The sequence below is a fragment of the Alosa sapidissima genome, chromosome 3 (genome assembly GCF_018492685.1).
Source record: "Alosa sapidissima isolate fAloSap1 chromosome 3, fAloSap1.pri, whole genome shotgun sequence".
Lineage (NCBI taxonomy): Eukaryota > Metazoa > Chordata > Actinopteri > Clupeiformes > Clupeidae > Alosa > Alosa sapidissima.
Window position 1 is genome coordinate 18,725,283 of NC_055959.1, and position 15,009 is coordinate 18,740,291.

The 15,009-nt window shown below is 45.9% G+C and overlaps 1 protein-coding gene across 1 annotated transcript in view; it reads left to right on the top strand.

The window, feature by feature from the left end:
* Nucleotides 1-12,949, top strand: part of LOC121706294 (protein outspread) — a 13,517-nt gene extending 568 nt beyond the window's left edge. Inside the window, exons 2-18 of the mRNA XM_042087907.1 lie at nucleotides 1-41; nucleotides 1,361-1,493; nucleotides 2,297-2,395; nucleotides 3,075-3,131; nucleotides 3,233-3,301; nucleotides 3,442-3,531; nucleotides 3,720-3,829; nucleotides 4,505-5,057; nucleotides 5,285-7,942; nucleotides 8,533-8,680; nucleotides 8,891-8,996; nucleotides 9,273-9,432; nucleotides 11,157-11,264; nucleotides 11,355-11,441; nucleotides 11,649-11,745; nucleotides 11,831-11,904; nucleotides 12,773-12,949. The exon at nucleotides 1-41 is cut by the window's left edge and continues 74 nt beyond it. Coding sequence (XP_041943841.1) covers nucleotides 3,105-3,131; nucleotides 3,233-3,301; nucleotides 3,442-3,531; nucleotides 3,720-3,829; nucleotides 4,505-5,057; nucleotides 5,285-7,942; nucleotides 8,533-8,680; nucleotides 8,891-8,996; nucleotides 9,273-9,432; nucleotides 11,157-11,264; nucleotides 11,355-11,441; nucleotides 11,649-11,745; nucleotides 11,831-11,904; nucleotides 12,773-12,838 — 4,353 coding nt within the window. The 5' untranslated portion in view covers nucleotides 1-41; nucleotides 1,361-1,493; nucleotides 2,297-2,395; nucleotides 3,075-3,104 and the 3' untranslated portion in view covers nucleotides 12,839-12,949. The remainder of the gene's footprint in view (nucleotides 42-1,360; nucleotides 1,494-2,296; nucleotides 2,396-3,074; nucleotides 3,132-3,232; nucleotides 3,302-3,441; nucleotides 3,532-3,719; nucleotides 3,830-4,504; nucleotides 5,058-5,284; nucleotides 7,943-8,532; nucleotides 8,681-8,890; nucleotides 8,997-9,272; nucleotides 9,433-11,156; nucleotides 11,265-11,354; nucleotides 11,442-11,648; nucleotides 11,746-11,830; nucleotides 11,905-12,772) is intronic.
* Nucleotides 12,950-15,009: the final 2,060 nt, after the last annotated feature.

A 15,009-nucleotide genomic window follows, 5' to 3' on the forward strand; every position in this document is an offset into this window, starting at 1 on the left:
GAACTCTTCACCCAGTCTGATGGCTCTACCTCCGCCCAAGAGTAAGACTCCACCCAATCAAGATTCCACCACTCCTCCCTCTCGCTTGCCCCTGCCCTGCTCCTCTGTCTCCTCCTCCTTTGCCAGACAAGCCAATCACGGTGGCATTGAGCCAAATGGGACGGTCAGGGGCGGGGCTCATGTCTCTTGGGCGGAGTACGCAACAGTGCTGGGTTCGTCTGCAGCCAAGAGTGTTCCCATCCCGCACAACACAAACACACAGCTACCTGATGCACAAGCACACACGCCCACACACACTCACCCGACACACACTCCCCAAACGCCCATACTCAGTCCCAGCGCGACAGACTCAAGCCGAACACGCAGCCCAGGAAGAGAGGAGGTCAACAGGCTGTTTGGGCGTGAGCGCAGGTATGACTACTGTACATCACTTTATGCCAAGCAAGGCTCTACCTGGGCCCAAATACTATGCTAGACTTGATTATGATTATTTTTCTGCACTGACATGGTTTACTCAAGATTTAATGTTTTCATGTTAAAAATGCTCAGTCTCTCTCTGGTAGGCAACATGTATACTGCCTCTTGAGCAGTTTTCATAATCATCCCATAATAACTCTCACCTTCTCATTCTCACACATTCCGTAGTTTCCTTAGTTGTGTTCTGTTGCCATATGAATATTCCTTTTGGTTTTCTTTCAGAGGTTCCTGTAAAGCTGCTCTCCCATCCTGGCAGCATCTGTGTACATCTCTTACCACCTCCTGCCAGAGAGGAGGCTCATTCTCTCACCTCCTCCATCTGTTCTCTCCTCCTCCTCCTGCTGCTGCCCTCACCCCATTACAACTCCACCTGTCTCCAACCCATCTCTTTCTCAGCTGCCTAATATGTGGTTCTATTGTTTCCTCCACAAAGGAGGTTATGTTTTTGGGGTGGTTTGTTTGTTTGTTTGTTTGTTTGTATGTCTGTAAGCAGGATTACGGAAAAGCTACTACGGCCTGAAAGATTTCATGCAGTGTATCTTGGAAAAGTTGTAGCATGGGCTAAGGAATAGCACATTACAATTGGGAGTGGATCATCTGACTCACCAGGCAGCTCCACACATTTAGATTGTCTTTAGCTTATGTTACAAGATCTGGCATTTAGCCTTTGTGGAAGAGTGGCTGCACTCTTTTTTAATTTAGTTTTGTGTGTGTTGACTGACAGGTTGTCTTGTTATCTGATAATTTTGTATTCATAATTTCCTCTCATCATGTTCTTGAGTTGCCAAAGCATATTTCTCAGGTTGGCATGTGTTTGTGTGTGTGTGTGTGTGTGTGTGTGTGTGTGTGTGTGTGTGTGTGTGTGTGTGAATGTACATTTCAGAAGGTCACAGGTAATTGGACAGTTTGAAAGGGACAATGCTGGGGCCTCAAGCACCAGTTCATCTTCATCATCCTCCTCTTGTTCCATTGCATGGCCAGAAGAGAGTGACAAACGTCATGTCTGCAAAAAACAGGTAAACAAATTATTATTCCATAAACTACCCACAGGACTCAAACATACAGCCTCCAACAAATAACACAACACAGTAGAACCAGATGCCATACCATACATCCATTACAAATTATTTTACAAATAATATATTGTTATTCTGCATGTCATTTTTATTATTTGGTACAAAACTACCAAATTCAAAGTCAAAGTTCTTAGATTTACAAGACCCATAGAGGACTGAAATTGTGTTCCTCTCAGGCCTATAGTAGGGTACATTTGTGGACATGTTAATACCTTGTTAATTCTTAGCTGACAACATGGAAAACCATATCCATGCAATACTCCCAAAAAGCACTACCAAACACTGGGAAGTCCACATATTGTTATACCGGCTTTATGCAACACTTCCCAAAGCACCAGCAAACCCCAGGCAGTCCACATGTGGGGCAGCCGTGGCCTACTGGTTAGCGCTTCGGACTTATAACCGGAGGGTTGCTGGTTCGAACCCTGACCAGTACACTTCAGCCGTGGCCTACTGGTTAGCGCTTCGGACTTGTAACCAGAGGGTTGCTGGTTCGAACCCCGACCAGTAGGCACGGCTGAAGTGCCCTTGAGCAAGGCACCTAACCCCTCACTGCTCCCCGAGCGGCGCTGTTGTTGCAGGCAGCTCACTGCGCCGGGATTAGTGTGTGCTTCTGTTCACTGTGTGCTAAGTGTGTTTCACTAATTCACGGATTGGGATAAATGCAGAGACCAAATTTCCCTCACGGGATCAAAAGAGTATATATACTTATACTTATGTCTGCTTTGTTTTGGCTGTTGCAGGAACCTGACCACTCCTTTACCAGTTCCTCACGCTTCTGTGCCACCAGAAACCGACGCTCCAAATCATTGGACCGCAGAGCGTCAGATCCCACCTCTACAGTAAGAACAGCCTATGATATTTCATCCCATATTTCAAAGCAACCAATCTCTCCCTACCAATGCCAGTGATGACACTAATGACAATGATAATGATGGTTTACGATGACGACAATGATGATGATGATGATGATGATTGTGATAATGTAACCTTGTGGTCCAGGAGAAGCAGACAGGTTTTGGTGTAAAATAGGTTTATTAATTCAGCGGATATACTCCGAAAACACCTGTGAAAAGTAACCTATATTAATTACAAAAAACAATGACTCTTAGACTAGTACAAAAAAATACAAAGAAACGCGGAGTCATACATTTGACTATAAATAACCGCACAATCTTCCTAAACACTCACAGCAGTGTCAGGTACGCACAACATGTGCAATCCAGAGGACTCACTTTCTCCCTCCTCAGGGATTTAAAGTGATCAGGTGACCTCCACTAATCGAAAAAACAGGCCTACTCCTTATAAGGCTAATCAGCCAATTTGGGTACCCAGGAGCACTGCCTATCACTGGCAGAAAAATAATAACAGTAACAGAATCTGTGCACTCTGCCAAAGGAACATACCACCTTCAATGAAAAAACATGCCATAGTTAACTATAAATATAGTGACAGTGTGGGTCACTCTGTCACAATGATGATGGTGGTAGTAATGATAATGATGATATTTTACATGTCTAGCCCGACCTCATCAATCACAAGAAAGGATGGATGACCAGGCTGGGTGAAGATGGCCAAGTAAGTTTGATTTGGAGCATGGTGATTTTCTCCCTGAGAGTTAGTGAGTGCATAATAGTGCCTGCTCTTTTTTAAAAGGGAAACTGTCTCTTTCTCAACAGTGGAAGAAGCACTGGTTTGTCCTGACCGACCAGAGTCTTCGATTCTACAGAGACTCCATTGCAGAAGCGGTGTGTGTGTTAGTGTGTGTGTGTGTGTGTGTGTGTGTGTGTGTGTGTACGTGTGTACGTGTCTGTGTGTGTGTGTGTGTGCTGTGTGTAGGTGAAATTACAGGTGAATTGCAGGTGAAAAGTGCTCTGTATTGTTGCAGGCTGCTGATCTAGATGGGGAGATCAACCTGTCCACTTGTTATGATGTCACAGACTTTCCTGTCCAAAGGAACTTTGGCTTCCAGATCCATGTGAGTAGATCCTCACAACACAACACAAAGACACAGTTCTCACAGGTCTGACCACAGAGGCTGTGCATCCTTAACATATTCAAGCCTTGCATCACACTAACCACTTGAGAACACCTGTTCATTTAGGTAATTATGATGCCTTAGGAAGTTTAGAGACGAGGATGGTAATGGATGTATATCTTTATTAGACCAAAGAGGGAGTGTTTACACTCTGCGCAATGACATCTGGGCTCCGACAGAACTGGATCCAGGCGATGAAGAAGAACATACGTGCTCCTGTCAACCTGGATGTAACAAGGTGACACAAGCTACATCTGCCACCACTAGCTCCACAACGCTCACACATACACTCACACACACATACACACAGACATTATGCTAACACAGACAAATATTGTAGCTGGATAGATTGAAGAGGGGAGAATGTTTTTGCTGTGGAGCATATCTTGTCTTTCTCTGATTGACTTTTCCAGCTCTCTTTTCTTTTCTACCTCTTCTTCTTTGAATAGGAAAAAAAACTGTCTGAAACTGTCCACACAGAAATACAGGTCTGACCAAAATACTAATGAAGAAAGCTCTAGGTCAGCCTGATGTTGCCAGACCAAATATTTCCAGCAAAATTGGCTTTAATAAAAAATAATATTATGATTAAAATTGGTTGGTATGGCAACTCCAGGCTCATTCAGATATGAAATTTCCAAGTCAGAAAGCAAACATCTTCTATTGCCAATAACCTGGATTCATTAATTGGCTAAATTAGTGGTCTAAAATGGTCTAAAATGGGCAATCCCTGATGGCTGATGGGGAAAGCAAAACATTATGAGGTGCTTCTTTTCTGAACTGGAACATATCAACATAAGTGTATAACCATCATTCAGTGGAAATATCTGCCTTTATGTGTGTGCCTGTAATAAAGTGAAGTACTTAGTGTTGGTGTCTGGCTTTGTTAGTTATTGCTCAATTGCTTCCCCAGCTGTGCAATACCGCGATTAATAGGAACAAGAAGTTCAGCATCAGCAGCACCCCGAGGTGCACCACTGGAGACAGAGAAAAGGAGCCGAGTCCGTGAGCGGCGACGCGAGGGGCGCTACAGAACGTACGACTGGTCAGAGTTCTGCCTGAAAAATCCCAAACATGAAGAGCCAGGGGTCTCAGCGCAGAGACGTCAGGACTCCATCACTCCTCCCGTCGTTTCACCTCCCTCCTCCTCCCTCTCCGCCGCCTCCTCCATGTCCTCAGCCATGTCCCAACCAATCAGAGACCACGCACGGGAAGGGGCAGGGCCAGAGAGAGCTGGTCCCCAGACCCCAACCAATAACGGTGCAGAGGGGGCCGGCCTGCTACCCCCGCCAACTCTCAGCTTCACTCCACCTGAGGAGTCTGAGAAGGAGACTGCGCAGGGTTTCCACGGTGACAGCTCTGACAGGCAAGAGGCTAATGAGGACAGAGGGACACTAAACTTTGACCTCACGGGAGACAGGAAAGATGGCATGGCAGATGAAAAGCAAGATAACGAGACCGTACAGGTATGGAGTTTGCAAAGACACACACTCATGCACACAAGCTTGATAGCGCATATACACAAAAGTAAGGGAATACACACAAGTAAACAATCAAGTAAAAGTTTGTTAGCATTCATATCAAGAATGCTTTTTGGCAGCAAAATTAGCTAATTGTGAGGAAAGTTCTATGTGAAACAAATACTCTTCAAAATCTCGTTGTTAATAGTATCTCCCTTTGCCCTCTTTTACAGATCACACCCACCCCTTTATCTCCAATTTTTTCTTCATCATCGTCTTCCTCTTCCTCCTCCTCCTCCTCCTCATCCACATCTTCTGTGCAGACTGACTTGTCAGAGCGTGTCGACCAACTCCAGGTCCTACGCGGTGAGCTGGAGGCAGAGCGTGGGAGGGCCCTGACTCAAAGGGAAGAGTCTCAGCAGAGTGGAGGTCGCTTCCGCACCGAACTAGCTGATGGAGTGCAGAAGCAGGAAGAGGTGGAGTCTAAGCTCCAGGAGGCGGAGACTAAGCTCCAGGGGGCGGAGTCCCGTCTCCAGGACCTCCAGTCGTGCCTGGAGACGGCCGAGTCGGCTCTCCGGGAGCGCGAGGACACCATCGGGGAGCTGCGCTCGCGCCTGGAGGCCACAGCCGGGCGCCTGAGGAGCATGGAGGAGGCTGAGGAGCAGAAGGAGCAGCGCCTGAAGAAGCACCTCCTGCTGCTGCAGGAGAGCCAGGAGCGCGAGCGCCGCAGCCTGGGCGCCAGCCTGGAGATGGCCGAGCAGCGGGTCCACGAGCTGGAGGAGCGGCTGCAGCGGCAGGAGGCGCAGTGGGCCGCCGAGCTGCAGCGCAGGAGCGCCGATCTGGACGGGAGGCGCGGCGAGCTGGAGAGGAGGTGCGGCGAGCTGGCCGCCCAGCTGGAGGAGTCGGACGGCGAGGTGGGGCGCCTGCGCGAGCGCCTGCGGGCCGAGGAGACGCTCTACTACGACCTGGAGCACAGCTACGAGCGCGTGCGCGAGGACCTGGAGTGCGCCAAGGGCCGCGAGCAGAGCTGCGAGGAGCGCTGCCGCCACCTGCTGGAGCGGAAGGAGCGCGAGCTGCAGGAGATGCTGGTGAAGATGGCGGCGCTGGGGAACAGCCTGGAGGAGACGGAGCAGCGGCTGCATGAGGCGCGCGAGGAGAGCGGGAGTCGTCGTTGCGCCTCCTGCTGCGCAATCGTCTCAGAGTGGCAGGAGCAACCCACATCAAAAGCCAGCACTCCAACAACCAGCCCAACGCAGCCACTACCGAGCACCTGCAGAGAGGACGACGTCAGGCAGAAGGTGTGGAGAGGTAGCGTAGCGTCACCTTACGAGGACGCGTCGTCCACTGCAGCAGCGGCGGGAGAGGAGTCGGACAAAGTGATCTCGGTGATCCAGGCGCTCGAAAGCAAGCTGAGCGACACAGAGGAGAGGCTGAGGGAGATCACACTCCACCTACAGCAGCAGCAGCAGCAGCAGCACAGCAGCATACACACCCTCTCTCATCTTGGGCTTCCACTGAGCAGCAGCTTCACTAAAGACACAGAGCAATGTGACAGCGCTGATGCTAATGATAATGCTAACGCTAACATGAAGTTCCAGGGCAACTGCAGAGCAGAGGGAAAAGGCCCAGATGGAGAAGGGGTAACAAAGGGGAAAAGGGGAGGCCCAGGGCCAGTCCCCGTTGAAGTGGTTTCAGCCCTGGCCCTGATTCTCAGCGAGATGGCGAGTGCTCTGGAACAGCCAGCTGGAGAGTTACGGGGTCGTCTCTCTGACCTTCACCAGGAAGCCCACAAGCAGAGAAGTATCCATGGCAACACGAGATCAGCACACCTCCTCTTTCACAGGAGTGACCTGGGATTCTCAACCGACCCTGGAGCTGTGGAGAGCGCAGGTGTGCTAGAGAGTGGGGAAATCAGCGACGCGTGTGTGAGAGCAGAGCTCGCGTACCTCACCCACGCGCTCCTCACGGACACACTCCACGAGCAGCCAGGGCGAGATTCCTCGGATTCCTCGGACGATGACGACGACTGCTCCTGGGGGGCCACCGGAGGGGAGCCCCGACCCGTGGGCGGCCGCGAGCTAGCAGACCTCGGCCCCCCAGAGCTCACCCTGTACCAGGGCCAGGAGGACGAGCTGCACCAGGGAGACACAAGTGAGCACCAGTGCAGAGGAGCAGAACAGGGCCTGGTCGGCGAGCTCCACGCTCAGGCCCAGGCGCTGCGCCACCTGTCCCTCCAGCTCCAGATGGAGAAAAGCAGGACGACACTGACCGACTCATCGGCGGCGGCGGCAACCCTGACATCCCCAGACGTCCTGAGGGAAGCGCTCCTGCACGGCCAGTCCATCTACGTGGCGTGGCGAGCACGGGCAGCTGTGCAGCGGGAGGCGGGCACCCTGCGCTCGCAGTACGAGCGGGCAGTCAGCGAGTGCCAGGTGGTGTGCAGCAGCATGGAGACGCTCTTCCAGGAGCAGGGTGAGCGCTACGAGGCGCGCCTCCGCGAGGAGAGCCACGCCCTGGACCTCGCCCTCTCCCAGCTGGAGAAGGAGCAGGAGGCGCGTGCCGCGGCCGAAGCCAGCGCCCGGGAGAGGGCCGAGGAGGTGCAGAAGCTGGAGACGGAGTTCCGGGAGAAGCTGCAGGAGCTCCAGGAGATCCACGAGGAGGAGATGGGCCGTCTCCATGGTTACTATGCGCAGGTCACCACCTCGGCCAGGGCGGGCCAGGTGAACGGTCGTGAGAGGGTGGGGCTGGCGTCCATTGCAAACTTAAAAGAGCAAATCAGAGAGCTGGAGGAAGAGGTGGTCAGTCTGAGGGATGAGCTGGCAAACAGGAAGGAGAGGGGAGACTCCGAAGCACAAGAGGCTGACCACCAGAGGGATCTGGACAGCCTAAAGGTATATACATTATCTCTCTCTCTCTCTCTCTCTCTCTCTCTCTCTCTCTCACTCACACACACACACACACACACACCACTTCTCTTTCTGAGCTGTTGGTGCTCTTATTGTTTCAGCCTGTCTTCCATTCACTGAAATAGTGATATAGTATCTATTCAGATTATTTGACACATACAGTATCTATATTCCAATACACTCTACACTTCTACAATATAGTAATAAACATATCCATATATATACATTACATGTCATGCAAACACCTTTTAAAGGACCACTTACTGTATGTCATGCACAGATGAATGTACAGACATGCCTTTCACAGAGGCAGACAGCACAGTGTGATTTGGTTTAATGGTGACTCAAACTTGGCCTGCAGTTTTGAATGACGGCATCTCTAATGATGACACCATCTCTTACATGAACAGGTGGCCTTTACCTGATAACACATGAGCATCATCTCTACACATGCACAATTTTAATTAGATTATGCCTGGATGCGAGTATCTGATGTGGTCTTTGCCTCAGAACATTTTTGATGGAGGGCTCTCTCTCTCTCTCTCTCTCTCACACACACACACACACACACTCAGACGACGTTTGAGCGCGGCATCAGTAGCATGGAGGAGAGCCACCGTAAGGTTCTGGAGGACCTGCGGCGTCAGCACCAGCGAGAGGTGGAACGCCTAAAGGAGGAGAGGGACCAGCTCCTGCAGGAGGAGACCAACGCCACTATAGCAGGTGCTGCACACACACACACACACACACACACACACACACACACACACACACACACACACAACACTCACATGCTTTTTTGGCTACGTGTGAACTACAGCAGTTCTTAATGAGCACGCTCCCAGCCAAACCTGTCTTTGCCTGTAAGCCTGCATGTCTGAGTTTACAGCATAACTGTTGGAGCTCATCAAGTGATCTCTTTTGTGCTGACAGCTATTGAGGCGATGAGGAAGGCTCATGTGGCAGAGCTGGAGAAAACCCAGAGGAGCCATCGCAGCAAAGCCAGCGCAGACACCCGCTCTCCGCACTCTCACTATGAGTATGTGTGTGTGTGTGTGTGTTTATACATATATATATATGTTTAGGAGAGTGTCAACATTTGGTATGTGTGTATATGAATGGATGTGTGTATGTATAAATATATATTATGTGTGTGTGTGTGTGTGTGTGTGTGTGTGTGTGTGTATGTGTGTGTGTGTGTGTAAATTCATGTGTGTGTGTGTGTCCAAATTCATCTTTGTGTCTGTGTGTGTGTGTGTGTGTGTGTGTGTATCTGTCTGAATTTATTTGTCTGTGTGTGTGTGTTTGTCTACAGTGAGGAGCTGGATTCTCTACACAGAGAGCTGGAGGTGTTATCAGAGCAGTACTCTCACAAGTGCCTGGAGAACAGACAGCTGAGCCGAGCCATAGAGGCCGAGAGACAAGCACTGAGCCTCAGCCAGAGAGAGAACCTGGAGCTACAGACCCAGAATCAGGCATGCTGACTAGTGTTGCTCTATCTCCACAGTGTATCGCCTTTACGCTTTTCCATCTTGCATTTCTTTATGTTTAAGGCAAGGTAGTCAGGTGAACATTGAGGGACAGATATACTTGTACTTGCGTATTTGTTTCGCAACATTCACGTAAAAACATGGCAAGGTATGTACAAACAGGCCGCACTTGAGTAAAACCGCAGACTGCCTGTCGCAGGAGCTCAATATGGCAAATTGCGCTTTTTTGTGTCATGCATATGCATTCAGAGGGTCAGGGGAAAGTGGGAGTTTCGTGTTAAAATGTAGGAGGAGAAGCGTAAAATGCGCCCAATTAGGTATTCCCCTGTATGTACGAAAACTGGCCATGAAAGCGCACGTCTGTTTTGCGGTGTAATATTACCGCCTGGTAAAAGCAGGTGTTACTGTAATCCAAATTACGGTTAAATGCGCCAATTAGAGGAACAGAATCCTATTCAAAGCACCAGTTTTGCGTCTTTGCACTTTATCAAAAGCAACCTTCACTTTCGTTGGCTTTTCAAATGTCTTTCTTTTACTTTCACGTTATCCACGTAAACTTTCCTACCAGCTAGATTTGAACAATCTTCCATAGCCTACGTGCACAAGTAGTTTGAATAGAACTACTGATCTTCATTATCTCCCTGCATGTTGACATCTTATCATGTAGTGTATTATTTCATGATCGCTAAATGTTTGATTCTTTTTAATGTTGTCATCAGTTAACTTCATTCAACTGCGGTTGTGATTGATATGAAGTGTGTTGTTTGAAGTTGTGGACGTTCGTTTTCACCCTGCATTACCTGTTATTTCTGAATTTGTGAAATGAATCAGTGAGCTTAGCCTACTACTTTTATTAATTTGAGTGTGCATGTGTCATCACCCAAGAATTAATACGTTTTATGTCCAATATGAGTAGGCTACTGCATAATGACCATATAGTATAATTACTACTGGTGTGCCAAATAGTAAATAACAATATGATCTGGTGCAAAATAAAATTATTTATGTTTAATGAAAGAATATGAATATAAATTTGATAGAATGGTGGCTATTTTGTTCCGGATTTTCAATAGATTTTTTTGTCAAATGTCAGATAGATATTGTTAAAGGGAAACTCTGGTTTAACAAAAACCTAGGGTCTATCTGTGGATGATAGCGACATTTTAGTACATTTTTGTTTGGGACAAAAAACACATCAGTTTTGACCAGAATATTTACAACTGAATAGCATATAGCATAGCCTTTGAAGGCAACTTTGCTACCTCAAAATAAATCCCCTTTTTAAGCCATTAATTAGACTGAAAAAAATAATTATTTGTCTATACTACTATGGAGAGTGTCTCTGCAAAAGTACAGTATTTTTACCTTTGTAATTGTAAAGAAAAGGTATAAAAATGTGCAGTCACTGCATTACATTGCTCTTCTTCTTGTGTGAGAAAGTCAGAACAAGTCGATTACCAAATGCGGCTCAAGCTACTGTCAGTGGCGTAGGAGAATAATAGAGTTTGGTAATCAACTCCTCTCCTCACAAGATTGATGTTGTTTTGGTTCAAAATGAAACTTTACACTCATCCATGCAAAAATGTGCCCAAGGTTGTTGTTAGACCGGAGTTTACCTTTATTTTCAGATCTACAAGTGTGTGTGTGTGTGTGTGTGTGTGTGTGTTTATTTTCTCTTATGCATTAATGTGTATGTGTCCTCTGTAAAGGGTCTGAAGAAACGCTTGGCAGCTGAGATATCTTATGTACGTTCCAACAAAAATGGAGAATGTAGGGACAAAACTGATACTCACATTAAGGACCTATATCAACTAGAGGTATACACACACACACACACACACACACACACACACACACACCTTTTTGCCATTTGGGCTGTTATATGTGTTCCACCATGTGTTGTCTAGGTGACACTGCGTGTCAGAGAGGCAGAGATCCAGTACCTGAAGCAGGAGATCAGTTCTCTAAAGGATGAACTGCAGGTGTCAACCAGGGTAATCTCTCTCTCTCCTGATCTCTTCATTCTTCTCCTCTTTTACTCCTCCTTTTTCTCATAACCCATTCTCACTATCACTTCAGTCCACTCAACCTATTCTGCTTGTTCCCTGTATGGTGAAATTAGATGTTAGTGTGTTTATATGACATAAAGCTTTCTTGTGTGCGTGTGGGTGTGGGTGTGCGTGTGTGTGTTGTGTTTGCAGTACTCTGAAGAATTGTATTCTGAACTGAGGGAGTTTAAATCCCAGAGAGACACCAGCAATGCGCATGAAGATTGTCTGTCTGTTTTGGGGAGAATAGGTATGGTCAACAACACACACACACACACACACACACACTAGACATAGCATATCTTGAGTGTAAATATCATATTTCTGTTTCGCAGACCTGATGAAATCCAGGAGTTCACCTGAATTCTGGAAGGACCTTTCTGGTCTTAATCATCCAGTCCAGTCCAAGGTCAGAGGGCACCCAGGTTATGTTGTCATCATGTAGACAGCAACTAAGGCCTTGTATTTGGTCTGACCACTAACATAGTACACATCCTAACTTGAAAAACCTCTACTTCTGCAATAACAGCTGCTCAGAAACTATACTGAAACTTTTGATAAGCACTATGAATGAACAGATTATTGAAAGATTGAGAATTGGCTGTGTAAAATAGCTAAACCATAACTGAACCATAATTTCTAAAACTGTAGATTCTAAGTAAAGAACACTCAAGATTTATTTTTACACATTTTACACATTTGACTCTCAACCAATTATATAGAGGGGTATAGTAAAAACAATTGCACTTTTAATGTACATTTTATGCAGGTACCCATATTACTGAAACATGAAAAGTGATGCACTTTTTGAAATCAAATCAAATGTCATCAAATGTTAGTATTTTCAGAGCTGGCGGGCAATGATTGACTGTATGTTCCTTGTGGATAAAAATGTGGTAGTGTTTTGAAATAATAATTTGATAATGAATCAGATTCACCATGATAGTATTTTGTGTTTTGAAATGTAGTTTGTATTTAATGATACAATTGTGGTCTTGTGCAGAACATTTACTATTTGGCCAATTGTGTAATGTAGGTGTGTTGCTGTGTTGAGAGGTTAGAAAAAGTTTTAAGATTAACACTAGTTAACAATAGTAAAGAAAACTGTGTTGGCACAACTTGTTATTGTGTACCTGTACTATGGCAGGCTCTTAATTCATTAGAATGATACAGGATGTTTTATCCTCATTTGAGCCTTCTGATAGTAACTCTCTCTCTCTCTCTCTCTCTCTCTCTCTCTTCCCCCTCCCTCTCTCTTTCTCCTTTTGCCCTGATAGACACAGACACACACAAAAGATGCCCTCTCTCCTGAGGAAAAGATGAAGCTCTTTGAGTCAATGTAGCCCTGAACATTCTATGACATTGTCTCACTTACAATGACTCTGTGTGTGTGTGTGTGTGTGTGTGTGTGTGTGTGTGTGTGTGTGTGTGTACACTTTATACTGTACTGTGTGTGTGTGTGTGTACACTTTATACTGTACTGTGTGTGTGTGTGTGTGTGTGTGTGTGTGTGTATTTGTGTTTATTTGAGTGATTGTATCACTGTTTGGTCTGATGTCATGTTCATGGTTACAAATATTTCATTGTAATCTTTTCTGTGTTATGCTATCACTCATTTCTGTGCATCAGACTCACCTTTGTGTAGCAATTACTACGACCATGGAAATGGCTTGAATTACAATTAAACAGACCTGTCCAGGATAACCTCTCCTTCATCTCTCTCCGTTTGTCAGTCCTCCAGTCTTCTTAAGTAACATGCATGACCACTGTGTGTCACACTTTCACCAGATGGTGCAGGAGGAGAACATAATGTTACAATAATTATGTTTATGTAATGTATGCGTATTTGCATTTCGGCAAAAAAAAAAAAAAAATGTGTGTGTGTGTGTGGGCTGTATGTATGTGGGCTGTATACACTGCCATCCAAAAGTTTTGGGTCATTTAGAAATAATGGGCAATGTAGATATTGCATTAAAGATCAGCCATTTCTGTCTACAACAGCCATTTACAACATTAATGATGAAACAAGGCATTTCTAAGTGACTGCAAACTTTTGAACAGTAGTGTATGTGGCTGTGCTCACATTTTATTCAGGGGATCTGGGGGGTTATATGGAGCACAGGAGCATTGCAAGATTCTTTTGTATATTGAGAGCATGTGCATTTATTTTAATAAATCAGTTGCTCATTTTAATAAATCATGTGCTCATTTGACTAAATTGTGTGCTTTTTTACTAAATTGTGCACTCAATTGACTAAACTGTGCTCTAGTGATTTAGTAAAACAAGCTCACTGTTTAGAAAAATGAGTGCACTATTTACTAAAACGATTTAGTAAAATGAGTAGCCTGGTTAGCACACAGACCTTCTCAGTAATAATTGAGAGTGAATTTAATTGAAATTAAACTTAAATGGTGCATTAAACTCTTACCAAATAATTGTGTAGCAATCTAGACCAAAGGTTTTAAATGCAGTTGTTTACTCAATATCAAAGAAATACACGTCCATGCCAGATTAGCGACTGTATTTGCGTTCCCGTGTTTTAGGGACATTGAAATGGGCTTCAATTGCCCCTTGGCCAGACGGTCCCCAAATTTGGCAAAAATTTGTATGGGTACTCCCAGGCAATAAAATCAGCGGATGTTCTCCAGATATAGAAAAATATCTTGCAATGACACCTCCTGGGCTTCATAGGGTTACGTTGTCTTTGGTAGCTCTGTTTGAAGATTAGACCATTCTGCTACTGAATGTGTCCAGCTTGTGAAAGATCTGTTGTCGGTTTCATCTTCCATGTTACTGTCAATCCAAACGCAACAAACAGCTGGGCTCGCAGGCTTCAAACACTTCCATTTCCCATTCTGACTGTCAGAGTTTTCACCTCTTGATAAAGACTGTGAAGATAAGACAGCTCTCTTTCTCTTTCTCTCGCTCTTTCCCTCTCTCTCATTCAAGTGAAATGAGAGAAATTTGGTATCATTTGGTATCTCAATCATGATCTTTCTCTCTCCCTCCCTCTCTCTCTCTGTCTCAGTTTCTCTCTCTATTTGTGAATCTGTGTGTACACTGAAAAAAGGCATATTTGTCCCTGTGCTGTAATTTCCAAAAACCAATTATCCTGATAGGATCTAGTGTGCAAACTCACATGCCCTTCATGACACAAATCTTTTCTCAAGCGAGGAGAGGTTGAATCGGATGCACAATGATATGTTTGATTTGTTTATGTTTTGTGAGTACATATGTTGGCCATTTTTTCCCTTGTATGTGTTTGTGTATGTGCGTGTGTGTGCGTGAGAGAGAGAGAGAGAGAGAGAGGGAGTATGCACACATTCGTGATTGTGCGGCAGGTGTGTGTGCTTATTGTTGATGAGGTTTCTGGCTGCTGTGAAGAGAATCACAGGTCATGAATAATGCATAGTGCTGGGGTGCCATGCTCTCCTCATTACTGTGCATTTTGACATCAATTCATTTCAGGAAATCACAATGTCCTTGCAAAGATCCCCTCAGGTTACATTCTTT